The 24,827-nt window shown below is 39.9% G+C and overlaps 1 protein-coding gene across 2 annotated transcripts in view; it reads left to right on the plus strand.

The window, feature by feature from the left end:
* Positions 1-24,827, plus strand: part of LOC126475303 (D-glucuronyl C5-epimerase B) — a 417,781-nt gene that overhangs the window by 358,285 nt on the left and 34,669 nt on the right. For both annotated transcript variants that reach the window (XM_050103072.1, XM_050103071.1), the window contains exon 8: positions 17,744-17,931. In XM_050103072.1, the coding sequence (XP_049959029.1) occupies positions 17,744-17,931 (188 nt within the window). The remainder of the gene's footprint in view (positions 1-17,743; positions 17,932-24,827) is intronic.

A 24,827-nucleotide genomic window follows, 5' to 3' on the forward strand; every position in this document is an offset into this window, starting at 1 on the left:
CCACAATACTTGAGCTTGTCTAGCAGAATTTCGTGATTTACACAATCAAAAGCCTTTGAGAGATCACAAAAAATCCCAATGGGTGGTGTTCGGTTATTCAGATCATTCAAAATTTGACTGGTGAAAGCATATATGGCATTTTCTGTTGAAAAACCTTTCTGGAAACCAAACTGACATTTTGTTAGTACGTCATTTTTACAGATATGTGAAGCTACTCTTGAATACATTACTTTCTCAAAAATTTTGGATAAAGCTGTTAGAAGGGAGATTGGATGGTAATTGTTGACATCAGATCTATCCCCCTTTTTATGCAAAGGTATAACAATAGCATATTTCAGTCTATCAGGGAAAATGCCCTGTTCTAGAGAGCTATTACACAGGTGGCTGAGAATCTTACGTATCTGTTGAGAACAAGCTTTTAGTATTTTGCTGGAAATGCCATCAATTCCATGTGAGTTTTTGCTTTTAAGCAAGTTTATTATTTTCCTAATTTCAGAGGGAGAAGTGGGTGAGATTTCAATTGTATCAAATTGCATAGGTATGGCCTCTTCCATTAACAGCCTAGCATCGTCTAATGAACACCTGGATCCTACTATATCCACAACATTTAGAAAATGATTATTAAAAATATTTTCAACTTCTGACTTTTTGTTCGTAAAGTTTTCATTCAATTTGATGATAATACTGTCTTCCTCTGCTCTTGGTTGACCTGTTTCTCTTTTAATAATATTCCAAATTGTTTTAATTTTATTATCAGAGTTGCTGATTTCAGACATGGTTATCATACTCCTGGATTTTTTAATAACTTTTCTTAATATAACACAGTAGTTTTTATAATTTTTGATAGTTTCTGGGTCACTACTCTTTCTTGCTGTCAGATACATTTCCCTTTTCCGGTTACAAGATATTTTTATACCCTTAGTAAGCCATGGTTTGTTACAAGGTTTCTTACGAGTATATTTAACTATTTTCTTGGGGAAGCAGTTTTCAAATGCATTTACAAAAATGTCATGAAATAAATTATATTTTAAATTGGCATCAGGTTCACGGTACACCTCATCCCAGTCTAACTGCTGTAGGCTTTCTCTGAAATTTGCAATTGTTAAATCGTTGATTGAACGTACTACTTTGGAGGACTGTTTAGTATTGCTGAATGGAGCTGTGTCATATATTGTAACTAGCTGAGCACCATGATCAGAAAGACCATTCTCAACAGGCTGAGCATTTATCTGGTTAAACTTATCTTGGTCTATAAAGAAGTTATCTACCAGTGAGCTGCTATCCTTTACCACCCGAGTAGGAAAATCAATAACGGGTGTCAAATTGAAAGAACCGAGTAATACTTCAAGGTCATTTTTCCTATTACCCTCTTTCAGAGAATCTACATTGAAGTCCCCACAAATAATAATTTGCTTCCCCCTGTCTGACAGATAGCACAACAAGGAGGCCAAATTTTTCAGAAATAGATGAAAATTTCCTGATGGGGACCAATATACAGTTACAATTATAAATGTGCCTTTATTTAATTTAAGCTCACAGGCACATGCTTCTATATGTTTCTCTACACAAAACTTTTTTGTTTCTATACTTTTTGCACAGTGATAACTTTTGACATATATGGCAACTCCTCCTTTCTCCATATTTTCTCTCATTACATGTGCAGAGAGCTTATATCCACTTACATTTACCTTATCCATATCAGTAACAATGTGATGCTCAGACAGGCATAGTATATCTATTTCATTCTCAGCTTCTAAATCTTCTAAACAAACCAGAAGCTCATCTACTTTATTCTTTAAACTCCCAATATTTTGATGAAATATACTTACATTATTTTTAATTATACTTTTATGAGAACCTTTCCTTATTCTAACATTTGCAGTACTCTCCTGTCTGAGTTTCTCATTGTGCTTAGGCCTAGTTCCTATACCAGTGGTCACATGGTGTTCAGAGAGGCAGATTATGTCAACTGGGTTGGGTGACTTTAATTCATCAATGCAATTACCTAGGACTGAGATACAACTTGGTGGAGATAAAATTTCTGGTGATTGGTGAGAATTTATAATTGATAGCTGTGATTGGTGATCAAATGTGCTAGAATTGTGCTGTTTAATTTCTTTCCTAAACTGAAGATTTGTTTCAATCCTGACCTCTCGCAGAACTTGACATCTTTCTGTCTTACCTATCCTAAAAAAGGTGCTGCTCCAACACCTGTAACCACTGGTATTTTACCATTCATGGCAGTGCCTCCCCCCCTTAAATTTCCTGCTATTACCCCAGCCAGTTTCCCCTTCCCTTTCCTGTTGAGATGTAGGCCATGCCTGGTATAGTCCCACCTACTGAGATAATCAACAGGAACCACACCAATATGAGCCCCTGCACCCGACCCAAGCAGCCGTTCCAACTCCAAATTAACTCTCCCAACAGAAGAGTCCAAATGAGGCCGGTCATGGCATCTCAGGACAGATACAAATTCAACATTGGTGTGTCTCGATGCCGACGCAATCTTTACCAGGTCACACTCTATACTGTACCCAGGATCTCTGTCGATGCTGTTCCCTGGCCCTCCCACAATAACCACGGTGTCTTCCCTGGTAAATCCTTTACAGAGTGAACCTAAATCCTCTGTCACCTGATCCAGACTAGCACTTGGTTTGAAAAAATTTGTGACCTGGTATTCTGTTCCTAATTCCTCCTGCAGAAGTAGACCTACACCTTTGGCATGAGTACTGCCTAACAACAAAACTTTCTTCCTTTTCGATGACTTTCCTACATTCTTTTTCAATTTCCTATTGAAAGTTTGTTGTGTCCTGTCTACACCTACCTCTGCTTGAGGCTCATCAGTTTCTAACTGAAGCAACAGGTCAAACTTATTTTTGACATTCACCACAAAACTGTCAGACTTAGTTCTAGGCCTGTTCCTTCTGCTACCTGTTGCCACTTCCCACCTCTCTTTGCCCTTCTCCCTCCTTAACCTGTCCAGATCTTCCCTAGCCTGATCTAGCTCAGCCTGAAGGGCAGCAATTTTCCCCTTCTGTTCCACTATCTTCCTATCTCTGCTGCAAATCCTACATAACCACTGATGAGCCTGATCCACTTTCCCAACACCCACGCCACTGCAGTCCCCCCAGTGAAAAAAACTACTACATCCATCACACCAAACCCCGGAACTAACAATTCTACGGCAAGTCAGGCACTTCTCACTCATGGCAAAAATAATACTTTAGCTAGAATAAATCAGTTAAATTACCGAAAATCAAAAAAGACGTTACAAGAATTAAGCCTATTCACAAATGTATATAAGCAAGTTTCTGATTTAAAATTCCGCTGTTTTTCTGAGATCTGTATTAAAACATTGAAGGTATACGCTATTTATTATATATTTCACTCGATGGAATGAAAAAAAAGGACAATTAAACGAGATACTTTAACTTTGATTCTCCAAAAACGTTATGAGAATTAGGCCTATAAACAAATGTATATAGGCAAGTTTCTGATATAAAGTTACGCTGTTTTTCTGAAATCTGTATTAAAACAATGAAGTTATACGCTATTTACGGTAGTTTACTTATTTGTTACCGAGAAACTAGTTAAATTACCGTGAAACAAGAAACAAACACGTTTACAAAATTTAAGCCTAAGCGCGACTTCGCGAAGTTACGATCTTTTCGTGTTTTCTGAAAAAATATGCAAAGAAAAGTCAAACCTTTAATGGCAAGACTAAACGATACACTAATGCACGTATTTAATTTGTTGTCGGCGTTAAACTAAATTATATTCCTGTCTAAATCACTTAACTTTCTGGAAATGGTTTCTGGCGTCACTTACTCGGCGGCCATCTTGTTTCCTCCAATCATTCAAAATATGAAACCATCAGATAAGGGATGCCCCAGGTCTCTATTTTAGGTCCTTGTTGTTCCTTTTATATATTAATGACCTTCCATAGGCAGTGTCACAAAATGCAAATTTTGTCTTATTTGCAGATGATACAAGTACTGGTATGAAAAACAGTACCTGTGATCTCACTGAGCAATCAGTTTATGAAATACACTCCTGGAAATGGAAAAAAGAACACATTGACACCGGTGTGTCAGACCCACCATACTTGCTCCGGACACTGCGAGAGGGCTGTACAAGCAATGATCACACGCACGGCACAGCGGACACACCAGGAACCGCGGTGTTGGCCGTCGAATGGCGCTAGCTGCGCAGCATTTGTGCACCGCCGCCGTCAGTGTCAGCCAGTTTGCCATGGCATACGGAGCTCCATCGCAGTCTTTAACACTGGTAGCATGCTGCGACAGCGTGGACGTGAACCGTATGTGCAGTTGACGGACTTTGAGCGAGGGCATATAGTGGGCATGCGGGAGGCCGGGTGGACGTACCGCCGAATTGCTCAACACGTGGGGCGTGAGGTCTCCACAGTACATCGATGTTGTCGCCAGTGGTCGGCGGAAGGTGCACGTGCCCGTCGACCTGGGACCAGACCGCAGCGACGCACGGATGCACGCCAAGACCGTAGGATCCTACGCAGTGCCGTAGGGGACCGCACCGCCACTTCCCAGCAAATTAGGGACACTGTTGCCCCTGGGGTATCGGCGAGGACCATTCGCAACCGTCTCTATGAAGCTGGGCTACGGTCCCGCACACCGTTAGGCCGTCTTCCGCTCACGCCCCAACATCGTGCAGCCCGCCTCCAGTGGTGTCGCGACAGGCGTGAATGGAGGGACGAATGGAGACGTGTCGTCTTCAGCGATGAGAGTCGCTTCTGCCTTGGTGCCAATGATGGTCGTATGCGTGTTTGGCGCCGTGCAGGTGAGCGCCACAATCAGGACTGCATACGACCGAGGCACACAGGGCCAATACCCGGCATCATGGTGTGGGAGCGATCTCCTACACTGGCCGTACACCACTGGTGATCGTCGAGGGGACACTGAATAGTGCACGGTACATCCAAACCGTCATCGAACCCATCGTTCTACCATTCCTAGACCGGCAAGGGAACTTGCTGTTCCAACAGGACAATGCACGTCCGCATGTATCCCGTGCCACCCAACGTGCTCTAGAAGGTGTAAGTCAACTACCCTGGCCAGCAAGATCTCCGGATCTGTCCCCCATTGAGCATGTTTGGGACTGGATGAAGCGTCGTCTTACGCGGTCTGCACGTCCAGCACGAACGCTGGTCCAACTGAGGCGCCAGGTGGAAATGGCATGGCAAGCCGTTCCACAGGACTACATCCAGCATCTCTACGATCGTCTCCATGGGAGAATAGCAGCCTGCATTGTTGCGAAAGGTGGATATACACTGTACTAGTGCCGACATTGTGCATGCTCTGTTGCCTGTGTGTATGTGCCTGTGGTTCTGTCAGTGTGATCATGTGATGTATCTGACCCCAGGAATGTGTCAATAAAGTTTCCCCTTCCTGGGACAATGAATTCACGGTGTTCTTATTTCAATTTCCAGGAGTGTATTTGTAAGTATCAGTGGGTGGTTCACAGAAAATGGATTGTCACTGAATTTTGACAAGACCCAGTACATACAGTTTAGTACCTCACAAAGAATACCTGACCCTATAAGTATAATGTATTCAAACAATGAAATCAAAGCTGTAGACAGTGTCAAAGTTTTAGGGCTACAAATTGATGACAACCTAAATTGGAAAACTCGCGCTCTAGACTTAATGAAATGCCTTAGTTCAGCTACATTTGCAGCACGTATGATAGCAGAAATAGGTGATTTAAAAATGAAGAAGTTAGTTTATTCGACCTACTTCCATTCACCAATGCGTTATGGAATCATCGTTTGGGGACACTCCTCTCACAAAGAGAGAATTTTCAAAATTCAGAAACAAGTCATTAGAATTATATCTGGTGTCACTCCTAGATCGTCAGGCAGAAACCTCTTTAAGAAACTTGGTATTCTAACTACTACTTCTCAGTACATGTACTCATTGATGTCCTTTTGTGTCTCTTTTTACACAAAATAGTGCAAAACATGGTTGTAATACCAGAACCAAAAAAATCTGTATAAGGACAAAATATGAAACCATCAGACAAGGGATGCCCCAGGGCTCTATATTAGGTCCCTTGTTGTTCTTATTAACAATCTGTATAAGGACATCAGTACAAAAAGGAGTCAAATACATGGGTACTCATATATTCAATAACTTACCAGAGCATATCAGAGGTCTTGTACAGTGAAAAAGATCAGTTTCAGAGTGAATTAAAGAACTTCCTGTTGGCCAACTCCTTCTACTCCATCGATGAATATCTTCACAAGGATTATAGCTCATAATTCTGTGTGCATTAGAATTGTACAATAGCCATGTATGGTATCAGAAGGGGGGGGGGGGGGGGGGGCTTTGACTCTACCCACATCCCAGAGACTCCTCTCCAAGGGATCCATGGAAAACGATAAATGTGACGTAATGTAAAAAAACCAGACAACTGACGGTAAATCCTTCAATACTTTCTTATGTTACCCACAGCTTATGCAGAAAAATTACCCTGTGGTTAAGCCAGGAATTCTCATCATTCTTGTTTTAATTTCAGTAGTACATTAACTAAAAATGATAATGTGTTGCTATTTTCGTGTAGTCATCTAAGGAGCGTATTGTGGGCGATTTGCAGTGTATTATTTTATTCTGCTTAAGAATTAAATGACATCGAAGCTGTATTGCTCCTCTGCTCATCTCTTTTTACGTGTGAACTGCGGCTGGCCACATCACTGCAGGCTAGCCATACCAGCTGAACGGCCAGGGCTGTCAAAGTTGAATGTGCTGGTAAAGCTGTTGTCCCATATTATAGCTAAGTCAATGTGCGAGTAAAGCAGAGCACAAAATGTACCCTTATTATCATACTTGACAGTACTCAAGACAGCTTTGCTGCAGTCCCACATGAAACAGAAAACCAATGAGGTTCCAGCAAATGCACAAGAATACATAATGCAGTGTTTACATCAGGTTTATTCTTATGGTGAATGGATTGTAGTGGCTGAGCAGAATCAGAAAGGGAGCGTAACCACTCGTAAGAACTGGAGACTGTCTGAAGGGAATGAAGTATTTCTCCATAGGATTGAGCAGACTGGCTACTGACTGATTGAAATTGATGAAGCTGACCAAGAAAAGACTGTTTTAATAACATCTTGTGGCTTCTTTGAGTTCAAAGTTATGCTAATGGATGTATGCTCCTGCCACCTTTGAACACATATGGACAGTATGATTCAACATCTTAAAAGGATGAAGTATCTTTCCTGTGTGATAACATTGTTCTTTTCTCAAAGACATGTGAAGAGCATGTAGCTGCTTGACAACCATGCTGAAGTGTCTCCATGACACATGTCTTCGCTCGAATACAAAAAACATCTTAATCATACACTTAGTTAACACACCATCTGCCCTGGTCCATAAAAGTAAGCTACATGATGGATTTTCCAATTCCTTGGCCCATTCGTGATGTGAGAACCTTTCTTACAATGTGCTGCGACATAAAGTATTTAAATTGCAAGTCATAGCCAGTACAAGAACTGTTAAATGGAGATGCCAAATTTTCATGTATTGAGACCCAAGATACAGCTTCCTGTACTCTTAACATAACACCACCATATTCACCAGTCATTATGCTTTTTGGTGAGACTGCTCAGGCAGAATAACACGTTGATGCTAGTGCAAATCCAGAATGGCACTGAAAGAGTGATTGCATGCACCTAGAGAATGCTCTCACAAGTCCAAGGAAAATTACTCTACAACTGAGGAAGCATGTCATGCAGTTATTTGGACAACCAGTAAATTTTGATCCTTTTTATATGGCAGCTCATTCAGAGTTGTGACTAATAACCATTCTTTATGCTGGTTTAGAAGCCTGAAGGATACATGAGGATGATTGATAAAATAGGTACTAACGCTTCAGAAATAAGATGTATGAATAATATACAAAAATGGATATGCAAAAATGCTGACTGCTTTTGCATAATCCATTAGAGTAACATTACAACACTGGTGATATCTGAGTCATCACTGCTCTGACAAACACTGCTGCCAAACAAAGGAAAAATTCTGTATTACTGAAGTGGAAGAAACTGTCAAAAGAGAATTAAAATTAATAAATGTAATATTGTTTAAAAATAATTACAACTAAATGGGACAGAAATGGTTGCATACCATCCCATGTCATACTGAAGTATTTCTACGTCATTCTGACATCAGGTGGCTGGGATGTGGTAGATGCATGATTATATCAGAATCAGATACCAGTGGCCATTCTGTACTAATTTGTCAGACTTTATTTAAACAGCTTTAGGGAATACCAATGGTGTGACAGAAGAGTGTGCTTCATTTATCCCCAGAACATCTGGTTCCAGTTCTTCCTGCAGTTGCTGTGTTTCACTGAATTGGAATTTACTTCTCGGAGAGATTTCCAAAGTTGAGTAACAGCAAGAAACAGATAGTGATGTGCACTTACTGTCTTACTTCTTGCACTGTCACCAAGGCTGAATCTTTGAATTTGCTAGGTTTATTGTTGAAGAATATTGTACCACGTGTAGAGATCTTGGATCATGGAAAAGGGTTCCAGTGAAGATTGTCATCAGAAGTAAGTTCACCATATGACATCATTCACAAGATGCAACTGCATACTACACACCGACAAGTTACTTTATGGAAGTTTTTAATAAGATTCGGTCAGATATGCTTTTGATGTAAATGGCCATTGAAGCTTCGAGATACATCATTGCTGTCATTACAGTAACATATAACATAGTGAAGCAAAGTACTACAGGTTTTATAGTATTTCCTCTCATCATGTGTGAGAGGCTTTGCTACAATTGGTACTTTGTGCCTTTTTCAACATGATGACTTGCAAGACAATGTGAAAAAGATCATCACCAGAATGGACCCTGGACACCAATATGAGAAGTATGGATGTTATAATGCCAGACACTGACCTGTAAGCTACACTGTAGGATATCTAGTTTGAATTTTACACCTTTACAGACCATTGTGGCAACTTTGAAGTGCTGATTTGGCCTAAACAAATCCTACATTGCTTTTCATACATTATCTACTAAGTTAAGGATGGTGATGATGTTAGAGCAAAAGCATCGTCCATATCCTACGTAAGGCACTCGACTTGCTCTAGAGAGAGTGGCTTTCAAATTGCCATACAGCCATCTTGTATAAGGTCTGCTGTGGTTTTCTTAAACTGATTAATGTGAATTCCAGAATGGTTGCTTTGAAGTTGACGTGACTTAAGTACCTTCTCTAACATTGATCAGTAAGCTCACGCTTAGTCTCTTAGTTCTCGTCACTGGGATGCTAAACCCTCATCTTTTTTTCTTCTTACTCCTTGAAATAAAATAAAAACTCTTTAAAAAATATGTGTTGTTACACCAAAGTGTTTTGCAATGCACAGCTAAATAATTTATTCTATATGAAACTTACAGTGTGTCACTAACATCATGTTAAACAAATAATTAGAAATTCACAGTGTGACCTACGTGATGGTGTACATAAATCTTATAAGTAGATGTTTATTAAACCTTTATTTAGCTTCTAATTGAATAAAAGAAAAGTTTATTTAAAATATGTAGTTCGTCCGTCCTATCCTTTCTGTTGTTTTTGTTGCTGACCGTCAAACAACTAGTATTAGGCAACTTTCCCAACTGCTGTCACTAATCACAATCCTTTGCCTTTGTTGACTGTGTAATTTCTGCCTATGTAGTTGGGTCACCTTATCATCTTTTCGTTATATGTTGTTCTTCTTTGTCTGGCTGCACCTTCAATTAAAAAGACATGTTAATTGACTGAGAGTCTCATTACAAGCTCCATCCACATCAATTTCAGGGCAATTGCTTATGTTGTCCTGTACTCTTACTGTGCACTGCTAATTTGATACTATTAGCTTTGACTCAATTCATTTCCTTTCATAACACTGGTTAACTTAGTAGCTATTTTTTACATTTTCGATATCTGAATCGGTGCATTGCATTTGGGAATGGGATTAACATGAGAATAAAATAATTTGTTTAAGGTAGTTGCAAATGCCCCATTGCCTACATACGCTTCAGTATTTGTGCATCAAAGCCTAGTTTTGACCAAAAAAGACATATTGTCATAGATATTAGATTGTTCAGTACATAGACCTAATAAGGTATAATCTTACAAGAAAACATTACGGGGTTGCAATATTTCATTTTCTTCATACTTAAATAACTTTCCTAAAGGAGTACATTGAAATTCTCAAACTTTATGAAAAAATTGTGTTTGAAGATTAGAATATTTCTGATTGCTGTTAAGTATAAAACAGCTCATGTCCATTAACATAACCAATAGCTGAGTGCATGATGTACAATCATGAAGTCACTGGTGTGATTCTGATTAGCAGAAACTTTTGTTTCCTTTATTTAAGTTATTTATTTATCATTTAGTGGAAATATTAATTAACAAATACTGAATTATATTTTTTTGATACAAAAAGAGAAGTATTTTATTTGCTATTTGCTGGATAGCATTTTTGTATCAAATTTTAATTCACAATAAATATACAAATTTTTTGTGCCATTAATAATTAAAAATAAGTGAGTACGAAGAAAATGGAAGGGGGTCAGACCATAAGGTGCCCTTGTTAGACCTGAAACGTCTCAGAAAAAAGTGATGTAGAATACATATTTTGCGTGGGTAGTAATATGCTTAGTATAGGTGTTCATTGTATAGTGCATTAGTGAAAGGGTTGTGAGATTGCACCAATTTTTCATTTGAGCATTAAATTTTTACTGTTCATTACTGGAGTTTTTTCAATTCTCAGCTTTTCAGAATATGGCACCCAGCAGATCGAGTTACAGCTCTAATAGATATGTGATGTAGGTAATACACCACAAACAGTTAACTGCTGGTCACAAAAGGATCTTAAAAATCAGTAAAAGGATGAATTAGCACACACATAATGTGATGTTAGCTTTTAACTGTACAAGAAGAATTACAGCAATTTGTTGAATGAAATTAACAGTCTTGTTAGCAGACGATATGAAATGAAAAGAAACTGAATAAAGAAAAAAGTGTTAAGGAGCAGCAGCAGTGAGGTTAGCAACAAACTTAACATCAAAATTGCAACCACATAATAAACAGTGAAGGAATTCTCGTACTTTGGAAATAATGCGATGTGTGATGGATGAAGGAAGGAGGACATAAGAAGCAGACAAGTGCAGGCAAAGAGAGGATTTCGTGCCAGAGAACTCTGCTAGAATGAAGCATGTAGGAAAGATTTTTTGTGATCATTTTGTCTAGAGCACAACTGTTTGGAAGTGAGTCAAGGATTGTTGGAAAACCCGAAAAGTGGACAGTCAAGGTATTTGAGGTGTTCTGTTGTGGAAGGATTTTGAAAATTAAGTTGACTGATAAAGTAAGGAACAACAAAGCTCCCAGAATTAGCAGGGAAAGGAATTTGTAGAAAACGCTGTTTAAAAGAAGGAACAGGATAGTAGACTGTATTCCGAGACGTGAAGGAATAGCTTCCATAATACTAGGAGCTGTAGACACAACAAATTTCGTGGAAAGGCAAAAGATTGGAAAATATGTGCTATGTGTGATGAATAATTGAGTACATTTCAGATTTGGTGTGCTATTGTGAGATGAAATGACTGGAACAGGAAAGAAAATTGTCTGGCCTGCATCAGACAAGTCAGAAAACTGTTCTCGCTGTTTTTTGGTTTGAGCGTGTGTGTGTGTGTGTGTGTGTGTGTGTGTGTGTGTGTGTGTGAGAGAGAGAGAGAGAGAGAGAGAGAGAGAGAGAGAGAGAGAGAGATCATTTTGTAACAAACCTTTCATTTTTGTAACATCCTGTGCATTGCTTTAAATTGTGATATGCGATGTGTATTGCTGTTATACTTCCTGACAAAATGTGGAGCACCCAGAAGGGGAGAAGAAATTGAAATTAAACTTAGGAGATTTAGAGGGTACGTGATGTTGTGCCAGTGATTACAAAATTGTGTCAAACTTACAAATAACTTGGCAGTATGAACCCACTTCTCAGTATGGCATTGCTTCTCCTGTAGCCTGGATGTGTGCATTGATTTGGTTGGGATGGGTGCCTAAAACTGTTGTATTCTCCTGTGAGGCAGGTTGGTGCACAACTGTTATAACTGACACAGCTGTTTTAACTGATCCTTCTCATGTCCTATTGGGCAAAGATCTGGGGATCTTGCTGGCCGTGGGAGTACATCTACATCAGATAGATAGTTCACAGAGACATGTGTCGTGTGTGCAAGAGCATTGTCCTATTGAAAAATAGCACCTCAGTAGTGCCCCATAAGACGCAACTGTAATGACACAGGATGTCCATGATGCACCATTTTCCCATCAGAGCTCCCTCAATCACTACCAACTGTGACCTGAAGGCATATCCGATGATTCCCCACACCATGACACCAAATATAACTTCACTGTGTTTCTCCAAAACATGGAAAGCATGTGACCTCTCCCGATGTTGCCACCATACTCGCTGACAATGGTCATCCGGGTTAGTGCAGAACTGTGATTCATCACTGAACGCAATGTGATGCCATTTGCCAGCAGTCCATGCTTCCTGGTCATGTTACCACTCCAAAGTACTCAGCTGTTTGTGTAGTGATGTTGAAGGCATCCTACGCATTGAACAATATTTGGTAGCCCAGGTGCTGCTAGTCTCAGCCCAGTGATATGGGATGACACTGAATGTTATAGGGAATCTATTACTTGTTCTCAGATGGCAGATGTAGATGTGACAAATTTGAATGGACTACAATGTGCTTGGTGCTCAGTACAGTTATCCTCCCTCATGGTCATCAGACTTGGTCGACCAGAATATTGTTGACGAGTATGTCTGCCCTCAAGTTTTCATGCAGTCCAACATTGGGCCACTGTGACATATGAATGAATGCCTTACAAATTGAGGTATCACAGTTCCACCAGCCGGTCAAATAGAGATTCACAGTGAGGCTCCTCGAGTACTTGGCATCTTCCATGTCTTCCACAGTGACCACTGAAAATCTGACATGGCTTATGTCTTTTATATACTCCACAAGGCATATTAACAAAACTAAATGTTAAGAGTACTAAAGCACCCAGTGGCCATTCTACTTGTCACGGAGAGTTGCAGTGATAATCATTTACATACTTATTGATGGTGTGTGCATTTACAAAGTTGCATTAACATCTGACTATGTGTTCTGAATGCTTCACTTTTTATTGGACATTGTATTTGCAACATTATTTCACATTGGTACATTGGTGTAGATTATGACAATTATAAGCTTGCAGTCAGAGGAGAACTTATCAAGTCACAAAAGCAGTCAATAGTGTGGCCCAAAGTAGCAGTGAGGAGTATAGCCTGACAACTAGATGTGTGGTGATTAGATACATATTGCCTGCTATGTACACATACAGCACAGTTCGTTTACACGAATGACTGACTGAATAGCAGTTATATAAGTTAGTACGCTGTAACTGAAAAGCGAGCAAAAATCGTCAAGTTTTAGTCTGCAGGAAGTAGGTGAAGATATTGTTGTTATCAAAATCAGTATTCTCAGGCTGTGAGTGGAAGCAGCATGACACCAAGCCGCAAAACCCATATTTTTTGTTCTGTAAAACCAGTATGTAATGTGACTCAAGATTGGTTTTGTGTGTCACTGTCTCCCCTCCTGCATCCTCGTCATATTCAGTCTGCTCAGTCCCATTACTAACAATAAGTGGATGTTTCCAAGGGGGGGAAAAAACTTTGTAGTAAGCGGTACAGGTAAATTTCTTTCCAGAGATTTTTTTGTTTTATGGGTCCATTGACACAGTCTGTATAAAAAGTATTGGGAACAACTTTCTCCTGATGTGACATTTTGTCACATTGCACTCGCACTGCACTTGCTCAGTGGTGGGTGGGGAGCGTGACCATCAACACTTGCCAAGTGCCAGTCGCCTGCAAGCATTTGTTCAAGTGAGATTGTGTTTTTACTTGTGCCCTGTTCAGTGACTCATTGCAGGTGCAAAATGCAGTGAATGAGTGAACAGAGGTACATCATAAAATTTTGTGTAGTAAGGACACATTGGCCATGACTCACAAAGTGTTCACAAACAGCAGTTTTCCAATGGCACAAGCTCTTCAAAGATGGCCCACAGAGTTGGAGGACGAGCCCCACATTGGATGGCACTGACGTCAAGAACCAGTGACAACATGCAGCATATGCATAAAGTGCTAAATTGAGACTATCAGTTAAATATGTGTGTAGTCACAGATGCAGTTGCAATGATAACAGTGCATATCATTATGACTGAAAATTTGGCGATGCAAGAGATCTGCTCTAAACTCATTCCAAAGATCTTGAAGAATGACCAAAAGCAGAGGCAAGTGTCTGCCTGTGAAGACCTTCTGCAGTGCTTTGTAGAAGACCTTGGCTTTGTGGATAACATAATCATGGAAGATGAAATGTGGGAATTCAATTATGACCTGGAAATAAAGCAGCAAGGTTCCAAGTGACACTGTAGCATCACCTTGTCCAAAAATGATTGAATGAGCAAATCCAGAGTGAAAGACAAGCTAATAATTTTTGTCAGTGCCTAGAGAGTTGTCCACTACAAATTTGTACCTGGGGGGTAGACAGTGAATGGTGCTTTTTGCTTTGAAATACTAAGAAGACTGAAGAGGAAGGTCAACCGGGCGAGGCTAGTTATCACCCTGTATTGGAATTTGCATCATGACAATGCACCCAATCACACCTACTTCAAGGTCAGAGACTACCTGACAATAGTGACATTGTGATGATTCTCCAATCCCTTTATAGTCCCAACTGATCACCAGCAGACTATTTACTATTCCCAAAAGTAAAATCCTCCCTTAGAGGACACCACCTTGGGACCCTAAGTGCCATCAAAGAAGCTTGCATGCATACCCGAATCTTCCAGAATCTACCTACCAGGGTATCTTTAGAGGCATGGAAAAGCTGCTGGCAAAAGTTGTTGATGCTCAAGGGCTGTACTTTGAAGAATTTTAAGGGATAGTAGCAATATTTCAAATAAATCTATTTTTCTGAAGCCTTTCCAAATACTTTTTATATAGCACTGTATTGGTGACAAGTTGCACATTCTATCTGTAACTGCTACTCACCTTGCAGTGTATTCTGAGTTTGGAAGATGGGAATTTTGAAACTGGTTGGTTCAGTTGTAGTTCAGAAAGCAAACAAAAGAACTTAACTGAATACGGGGAATAGCCAAAGCTATGAACTTGTTTCATCTACTATTTTTAGCAGCATTGCATAAATAATGATGACGATGACGATGACGACCTCCACTCAGTAAAATGCTTAAATTACTAAGGAACTATTTGCCAAAGTTTATAGACATGCAGTTACTTTCTGACTCAGACTTTTTGGACTGTGTGCTTTGGCTGTGACAAGTTTGTTTAGAATGGATCAGCTCAGTTTTCAGTGGACAAAGAGTTTATTGCACGGTTTTCTTGCTCTCTGCTGGAAGGTAAAAAGGCAGAGCTCTTGCACAACCTTTTACACTGAAGTGCCAAAGAAATTGGTATAGGCATGCATATTCAAATACAATGATACGTAAACAGGCACAATACAACACTGCGGTTGGCAACGCTTACATAAGACGACAAGTGTCTGACGCAGTTGTTGATCGATTACTGCTGCTACGATGGCAAGTTATCAAGATTTAAGTGAGTTTGAACGTGGTATTATAGTTGGCGCACGAGCGATGCGACAGAGCAGTGATGAAGTGGGCATTTTCTCGTACGGCCATTTCACGAGTGTACTGTGAATATCAGGAATCCCATAAAACATCAAATGTTGGACTTTTGGGCTTTCAGAGCCGAAGGCCCGGTCGTGTATCTTTGATGACTGCATGACCCAAAGCTTTACACCTCACCTGGGACCATCTACATCGACATTGGACTGTTGATGACTGGAAACATGTTGCCTGGTCAGACGAGTCTTGTTCCAAATTGTATTGAGTGGATGGATGTGTACAGGTATGGAGACCACCACCTCATGAATCCATGACCCTGCATGTCAGCAGGGGACTTTCCAAGCTGGTGGAGGCTCTGTAATGGTGTGGGGGGCATGCAGTTTGGAGTGATATGGGACCCCTGGTATGTCTAGTACGACTCTCACAGGTGACACGTACGTAAGCATTCTGTCTGATCACCTGATCTGTTCATGTCCATTGTGCATTCCAACAGACTGGGGCAATTCCAGCAGTACAATGCAACACTGCAAATGTTCAGATTTGCTACAGAGTGGCCCCAGGAACACACTTCTGAGCTTAAACACTTCCACTGGTTGCGAAACTCCCCAGACATGAACATTATTGAGCATATCGCCTTGCAACGTACTGTTCAGAATAGATCTCCATCCCCTCATACTCTTACAGATTTATGGACAGCCTTGCAGGAGTCATGGTGTGAATTCCCTCCAGCAGTACTTCAGACATATGATATTAGTTGGGTGTACCAGTTTCTTTGGTTCTTTGCTGTGGAATGCTACTAGGTGTACAACTTTGCTTCCGCCATTTGCCGATAGGTGGTGACAACGGTAAGTAGCAGTCAAAAGAAACAGATCGCAGTCGTAGAGCAGTTAGCTTGAACCTCAGTCAACATAACCTCATTCAAACATTAATAAATTTGTGTATTCATCATAAAGTTGTTCTTGATTGAAAATGTCAGTTCATGAGCCTAATTCTCATCATTTGCGGGACGTGTTACTGTTTTGTTTCAATATGAAGAAAACAGCTGCTGAGTCTCATCAAATGCTCTCAAGTATGTATGGTAAGGATGCTATTAGTGAAAGAACGAGCTGTGAGTGGTTTCAACACTTCAGAAACGGTGATTTTAACGCCGTAGACCGGTATAGTGGTGGAAGAGAGAGTGCTTTCGAAGATGCAGAATTGGAGACGTTGTTGAGTAAAGACTCGCATGAAACTCAAGAAGAATTGTCACGACTAGTGGGAGTGACACAGCTAACCATTTCAAAACATCTCAAGGCTATGGGCATGATTCAGAAAGAAGGAACTTAGGTCTTGTGTGAGCTGAAACCAAGAGACGTTGAACAGCGTTTGTGTGTTTGTGAATAGTTGTGCATGGCCTGGCTGACTAACACTTTCAATCTCATGAAGATTTCACAAATTGGATCAATTCATGGATTGCTTCAAAAGATGAAAAATTTTTTTGACGCGGGATTCGTACACAGCCCAAAAGGTGGGAGAAAGTAGTGGCCAGCGATGGAAAATACTTTGAATGATTCATGTGTAACCAATTTGTGTCATTAAAGCCTCAAATGTTGGGGAAAAATGGCCAAAGCAAAATTGTACACCTTGTAGATGCAGAAATGTTTTGAGCATTGGAGGGAATTAAGGCAGACCTATAGACCCAAAGGAGTTTAGTTTGAAGGTAACTACCACTAATGATAAACTTGTTCAGTAATTACGTAAATTTGTGGCTTTATACATAGATTTTATTTTACATCTCACGGACTGGTCTGTAGTAAACAACTCGTCCACTTTTTTTGAATTGATTGCTTTTGATTCCAAAGTCAAAAAACAGTTTCACATGTGCAGGCTATGACAGATTGTTCCTTAAAAATGAGCACTATTGTTTCTTTTATATCAAATCCATAGATTCCTGTTTTGTTGGTGGTTAATAACACAAAGGAAGTGGTACTGTCATGCTACTGAAGTGTGCAAGTTGTAGTAGTAGTTTCGTGTTTGTTCTGTTGTAGGTTGTAGCTTTGACATTTCATGGAACTGGGTGTGTGGATAATATAACTCTCTCATCCAGTCAACACATTGCTCAGTTTTATGATGCTGCCCGGTGGCTTGTTAACCACCAAGACGCAAATACAGGTGGTTGGCCTAATGCTGTACGCAGGAGGCTGTCGTCTGGAATGTTAGATCTTGAACCAGGCTGGTAAGTGTTTATTTGAACTGTGATTTTTGTGCACTTCACAAATATTCTGGGTGATTTTGGGATATGATACTACATTTCTTTTGTTTTGTTTCTGGTAGCCTTTAAAGTTCTTAGGTCATAGCACACAGATGATAGTTTTCTAGACAATTTATTTGTATGTGTATGTCTTGCTGAACCCATAGTACCAAAATTTTTGTGACACTTACATTTTCTAGGGGATCATTTTTTAATTGTGCTGGAATAGACATTTGATTAGTCGGAGGAATTAAATGAAAATCGACACACACAGCTTTTTCAGTATTTGTAATTAGTTTGTTTTTTGTGAACCACTCAGAAAGTTTTTTCATAGAACTTTCTGCTGTGGACTACAAAGTTTCTGGACTGATGTTTATACTTACTCTAGTTGTGTTTCTGTAGTCTGATTGTGGTATAAAAAGAAAAATGGTGTAACTGTGAGAGGAAGCAAGTAATTTTTCCCCATTGAGAATACTCCGGAGAGCAAATATTGGTAAGGCTTTTGCCTTATGATCGAGGGCACAAACTCTTGGAAAAACCTTGGGTAGGAGTGGTGTCACACGTATTTTACCCAAGTCACATGTTAACTAATGAGGTTTCTATTCTGTAAGGTTACTTGTGTAGTAGTTGTGCATGCCTGTTCTTTTGACTCAATTACTCTGTTGTTGAAGTTTGGAATTTTACTTATTTCCGCCTTATGAATGGAATAAACAGCCACTAAGTTCAGTCTTTCCTGATACATACTGTTTGTGGGGGAGGTTTTATTTTTTTTAAAGTACAGAAACTGTTCTCTGTTTCTGCTGTTGAAACAGGTGCAGTTAGGCAATTTGCAGTGTTTTGTGCACTTCAGTAAATGATTCTTCAAAGGAATGTTCCACAAGAAAGGTGAACAGTTCACAAATTGACGTAATATCCTTAAGCGTATCTTTGTGATAAATTACTGACAGTTCATTTTTCAATTTATCATGGCAAATAAAGGGTCTGTAATTTAATGAAGAAGTATTGACTAAAGTGGCTTGGAAATGTTCTGTGAAAGAAACAAACTGTTTTGGATCAATAATTTTGAAGCTATAAATACATGAGAGTTTTGGAATCTTCCTTTCAGTTGGTTGGTCACAGTGTCACAAACTTCTTTGGCATCTGTTGTCAGATCAAGTTCAGTGCTATATTTGGAACATTTTCTTGAAGGAGAAAAACATTCATCTTCAGAAACCTGATACCTTTAACTATTCTCTTGTACTGACTCAAAGTGGCATAATGCTTTGAATATAGTAATGGCATTTGCACTGTGCATCTGAACTGTGTTATGCAAAATACCAACATGTTTCATAATCTCGTTGAAAAAATTTAGAAGGAACAAAAAATATGGATTGTGAGGTAAATTTTGTATAGCAAATGCTTCTCTTATTGTAATATCACCCCAAGAATATTTTTCCTTGATCTTTACTATAAATATTCTGAATAACCAAATTGATTTGATGTATATAACAATGAATGTACGTGACATATGGGACATTATCAGATTCTGTACACCACAAGTGCCACTCATTACTAGGGCACCATGTGTGCCCGAGCGATGATTTTTCTTGAACACTGAAAGATTCAAGACTTTTTTAGAACTTCACTAAGCCCACATGATGTCCTGTCATTAACGTATTCAAAAGAAAGGAATCTTTTAACAGTTTTCTTCTGCTTAATATACCATAATATAACGATGAACTATCTTCTGCACTTAATGTCTCTTGTTTCTTCTGCCTGCTCAGAAACAAAAGTGGCAGCATTAATCTCTTTAACCAGCTCTTGATATATACAGTCTAAAAGTTCATTGTGTGTCATATGTGACATATATTTACATACAGAAGGTACTAGAAGTGCCTAAGTGGTCATCTAACACACTTCCAAGATTTCTTAGACGAGGCAACAAATCTAGGCATTTGCCATAGTTTGTCGACTTCCATTTTTCATTGTGAGCCCTTAGTGCCAATTCACGAATTCCACAAAACATTAAGCCCTCTACTATTCTGTTTAATGTGTTTCTATGCTTCATGTATGTTATGTTTCTGGATTAACATTTTATAAACCAAGTCAGACTGAGCAGCAATGTTAATTTTGCCAATCATTTTGTATTTACAAGCATTTTCTAAATGTAGTGCACTTTCTTCATCTTCCTTAAGTCATTCACTTAAATGTTTTACATCATTACCACTGACTGTTTCCCACAATCCTTCAGCACCAAATAACACAGTAGAAATGAAATAATTTTTGTTTCTCTTCACTTACTGTTAACCAACACTTTTTTCATAACCATGTGTTGCAAAAAGTTCTCTTCTCCTTTCCATCGAGTTGAGACATCAAGAAATCTTTTCATTGATAGGACAACGAATTCCACCTTGTGCAAGATGACTTTCTTCTGTTTTGTTTCACTCATATATGTTTCAGCACTTTTTTTGATATCTTCAGTGGGTTATTTTTTGTTTGCTGTTGGACGTTTATTTTGGTAGCTATTTTGCTACACAGTCTACAACTTCTCATGCTTTTCTCATGCTTTTGATATTGTGGTGCTTTTTCATATGTTGTTGGCGAAGTGAGTAGGCTGATTTCGTGACCTATGGTTGCCTGACACTGCACTTTCTCTGATTCTGCAAAACATAGGCAGAGTATTCATTTCAAATGAATACCACACATAATGGTGACAAAAACTCTGCCCTATGTTTTGAAAAATCAGAGAAAGTGCAGTGTTGAGCAAGCATAGGTCACAAAATCAGCCTATTCAGTTCGCCAACAACATATGAGAAAGCACCACAATATCAAAACCATGAGATGTTGTAGACTGTGTAGCAGAATAGCTACCAAAATAAATGTCCAATTGCATCATGTAAGTTAGAAAATAAAAATAACCCATTGAAGAAGCACAAAAAGTGCTGAAACATGTGTAGGTGAAACAAAACAGAAAAAAGCTGTCTTGTATAAGGGGAATTCCTCGTCCTATTTTCGTAGAAATCACGGACACAACAAGAAGAGCTGCAACACCACAAGATGATGATTATTACTTTTGGTTGATGTGTGCCTACCACTCAATTTCCAGCTTCTCTTCCGTACCGAATAAATGAAAGGGTGTTTTAAACAATCAATCTACTTTATTCATTTTAAAATCACTTTATAAAGAGTCGAATTTTACCACACAGCTCGAGAATATGAGACATGAATGAGAGGCCACCTCGTTCGCTGTTTTCACATTTCCCTTTAATGAAGGACAGTAGGTGGGGAAAGGAATGCAGTAAGGCACATGACAGAAACTACAGTTAGGGGCTGCAGGCCAGAGGTGGCTGGCCCCAAACATTGTGAAGACTTGTGGACAGGTGGCCAAAGGGAGGAGAGTGGGAATGCGGCTGGGCAGTGCAGGGGAAAGAGGGGTACGGGTGAGGTGATCTGTCCATCAGGTCTACTTGAGTTGGCCCTAAGCTGCACTAGAGTGAGGGCCAATGTGGAGAAAGGGAAGCAACTTGGTCATGTCACTGCGACTGCAGTTTTCAGATCTGGAGGTGTGGATGGGAGTAAGGGCGGTCGTGGCTTGGGTGCGGGGAATGAGGGGTACGCATTTGCATATCCACTGGGATCCTTGCTTGCTGGCCCACAGTTATGCTGTGGTGGGAAGGAAGGTGGAGAAGGGAAAGTTAATGGTCACATCACTGTGATTGCGAGCCAGGAGTGTGGAGGGAGTATGGGGCTATGGGCCAGCTGCCCCTGGCTCTCGGCTTTGGATGGGGAAAGAAAAACTGGTTCGCCACTGCAGAATGTTACACTTTGTGTGCACTTACAAACTGTACCTGATTACATAGAGTTTCTGTCAGTCATACTATGTGAGAGTTGTCATACTCGAACTGTTTGATATAGAACTGAGAAAAATACATTACAAAATTTTTGGTGGGGCTGGGCCCCACTGGCCCTTTAGAATGAGCCACCTTTGGATATTTTATTATTTAAATTTATTGCCATGTCCTTGCCAGGTCACATGGACCATATTACTCAATTTAACTCTGTCTTGTTTATCTCCATCCTGTACCATGCTGTTATAGGACATCACTTGTGTCAGCTCTAGGAATTCAGAAGTGTTACGCTTCCACATTTGTTCCATGTGAGTAAATCAAGCATTAGTGTTCCCTTTACAAGAAGGAGAAGAAGAAGAAGAAGAAGGAGGAGGAGGAGGAGGAGGAGGAGGAGGAGGAGGAATAGATAGAAAGACAGATGTGCAGCAGAATTTTTTTTTTAAATGAAAATTTTCCACAAATGTAAGGAAAAGAAAACAGTGGTCCTGGAAGGGGATGGAGGAGGAGGAAGGTGGGAGGGGGGGGGGGGGGGGGGGGAGTTGAGTGAGAGAACAAAATGCAGGAGGCATATTAGAAGGAACAATGAAAGATGAAAAATTGAAATTGGAGTGTAGCACCTAGAAAGCCCTAACCTAGGAAGGAGAAGATAAAACCTACAATGCTAACATACTCATTGGATTTATAAAGAATTTTCAGCATTACAATTTTTTTATGAGGGACTGTGACAATTATTCAACAATATTATAGCGTTTTGGATTTCATAGTTACGGTAAGTTTCATAACATAGTATGATCTTTTGAATAAGCATTTTCTCACCAGATTTTGCAGTTTTATGAAGTGAAGTATTTTATTCAGAGGGAGTCCAAATCTTCCCTGTGTTATAATACTTTCTGGTTAGGGGAAAAGTTTGGTATAGTAAGGAATTCAACTGTTTTCCTGAAATTGTCTTAAATGATTAAATATGCCATTTTATGTTCCTAGCATGCTTTTTTCCTCTTCAATTTCACTGTTCTTTTATGAAAATGAAATTCAATTAATTTGAAAGCCCGCTAAAATGCTCCATTTGAGTCATGTGATGCCTGTAACATCACTGGCGAGCTCGCTCCTCCTAAGGTCGTAATGCTAATTTTCAGTGATGTCTGGGTTTGAAATTTACATGTCAGAAAATGTGTTATACTGTATTCATACTGTACAAATACATCTATAAAAACCCCTGGAAAGTTTTTGTAGTGTTCCAGAGAATGAGAAGATGGGTAAAATGTGGTTGCACTGTACCAGCAAATTGCCACCGCATCAAAGCTCAATTTCACTACCTCAATTAAAAGTGTGTTACACTGTGAAGTTAACATTAACTTATGTCCAAGATTAACTTTCCCACTGTTGTACCGAAGGATGGTATTGTTCAGTGAAATTAAACTCATCGTTAAAGTTGTTGTTTTACCCACCTACATCTGAATTATTTAGTAAGACAGTTTTAGAGTGATAGACTGTTCTACATCTACATTTATACTCCGCAAGCCACCCAACGGTGTGTGGCGGAGGGCACTTTACGTGCCACTGTCATTACCTCCCTTTCCTGTTCCAGTTGCGTATGGTTCGCGGGAAGAACGACTGTCTGAAAGCCTCCGTGTGCGCTCTAATCTCTCTAATTTTATATTTGTGATTTCCTCGGGAGGTATAAGTAGGGGGAAGCAATATATTCGATACCTCATCCAGAAACACACCCTCTCGAAACCTGGCGAGCAAGCTACATCGTGATGCAGAGCGCCTCTCTTGCAGAGTCTGCCACTTGAGTTTGTTAAACATCTCCGTAACGCTATCACGGTTATCAAATAACCCTGTGACGAAACGCGCCGCTCTTCTTTGGATCTTCTCTATCTCCTCCGTCAACCCGATCTGGTACGGATCCCACACTGATGAGCAATACTCAAGTATAGGTCGAACGAGTGTTTTGTAAGCCACCTCCTTTGTTGATGGACTACATTTTCTAAGGACTCTCCCAATGAATCTCAACCTGGTACCCGCCTTACCAACAATTAATTTTATGTGATCATTTCACTTCAAATCCTTCCGCATGCATACTCCCAGATATTTTACAGAAGTAACTGCTACCAGTGTTTGTTCCGCTATCATATAATCATACAATAAAGGATCCTTCTTTCTATGTATTCGCAATACATTATATTTGTCTATGTTAAGAGTCAGTTGCCACTCCCTGCACCAAGTGCCTATCCGCTGCAGACGTTCCTGCGTTTCGCTACAATTTTCTAATGCTGCAACTTCTCTGTATACTACAGCATCATCCGCGAAAAGCCGCATGGGACTTCAGACACTATCTACTAGGTCATTTATATATATTGTGAAAAGCAATGGTCCCATAACACTCCCCTGTGGCACGCCAGAGGTTACTTTGACGTCTGTAGATGTCTCTCCATTGATAACAACATGCTGTGTTCTGTTTGCTAAAAACTCTTCAATCCAGCCACACAGCTGGTCTGATATTCCGTAGGCTCTTACTTTGTTTATCAGGCGACAGTGCGGAACTGTATCGAACGCCTTCCGGAAGTCAAGAAAAATAGCATCTACCTGGGAGCCTGTATCTAATATTTTCTGGGTCTCATGAACAAATAAAGCGAGTTGGGTCTCACACGATCGCTGTTACCGGAATCCATGTTGATTCCTACAGAGTAGATTCTGGGTTTCCAAAAACGGCGTGATACTCGAGCAAAAAACATGTTCTAAAATTCTACAACATATCGACGTCAGAGATATAGGTCTATAGTTTTGCGCATCTGCTCGACGACCCTTCTTAAAGACTGGGACTACCTGTGCTCTTTTCCAATCATTTGGAACCTTCTGTTCCTCTAGAGACTTGCGGTACACGGCTGTTAGAGGGGGGGCAAGTTCTTTCGCGTACTCTGTGTAGAATCGAATTGGTATCCCGTCAGGTCCAGTGGACTTTCCTCTGTTGAGTGATTCCAGTTGCTTTTCTATTCCTTGGACACTTATTTCGATGTCAGCCATTTTTTCTTTTGTGCGAGGATTTAGAGAAGG

Source organism: Schistocerca serialis, chromosome 4 (assembly GCF_023864345.2).
Source record: "Schistocerca serialis cubense isolate TAMUIC-IGC-003099 chromosome 4, iqSchSeri2.2, whole genome shotgun sequence".
Lineage (NCBI taxonomy): Eukaryota > Metazoa > Arthropoda > Insecta > Orthoptera > Acrididae > Schistocerca > Schistocerca serialis.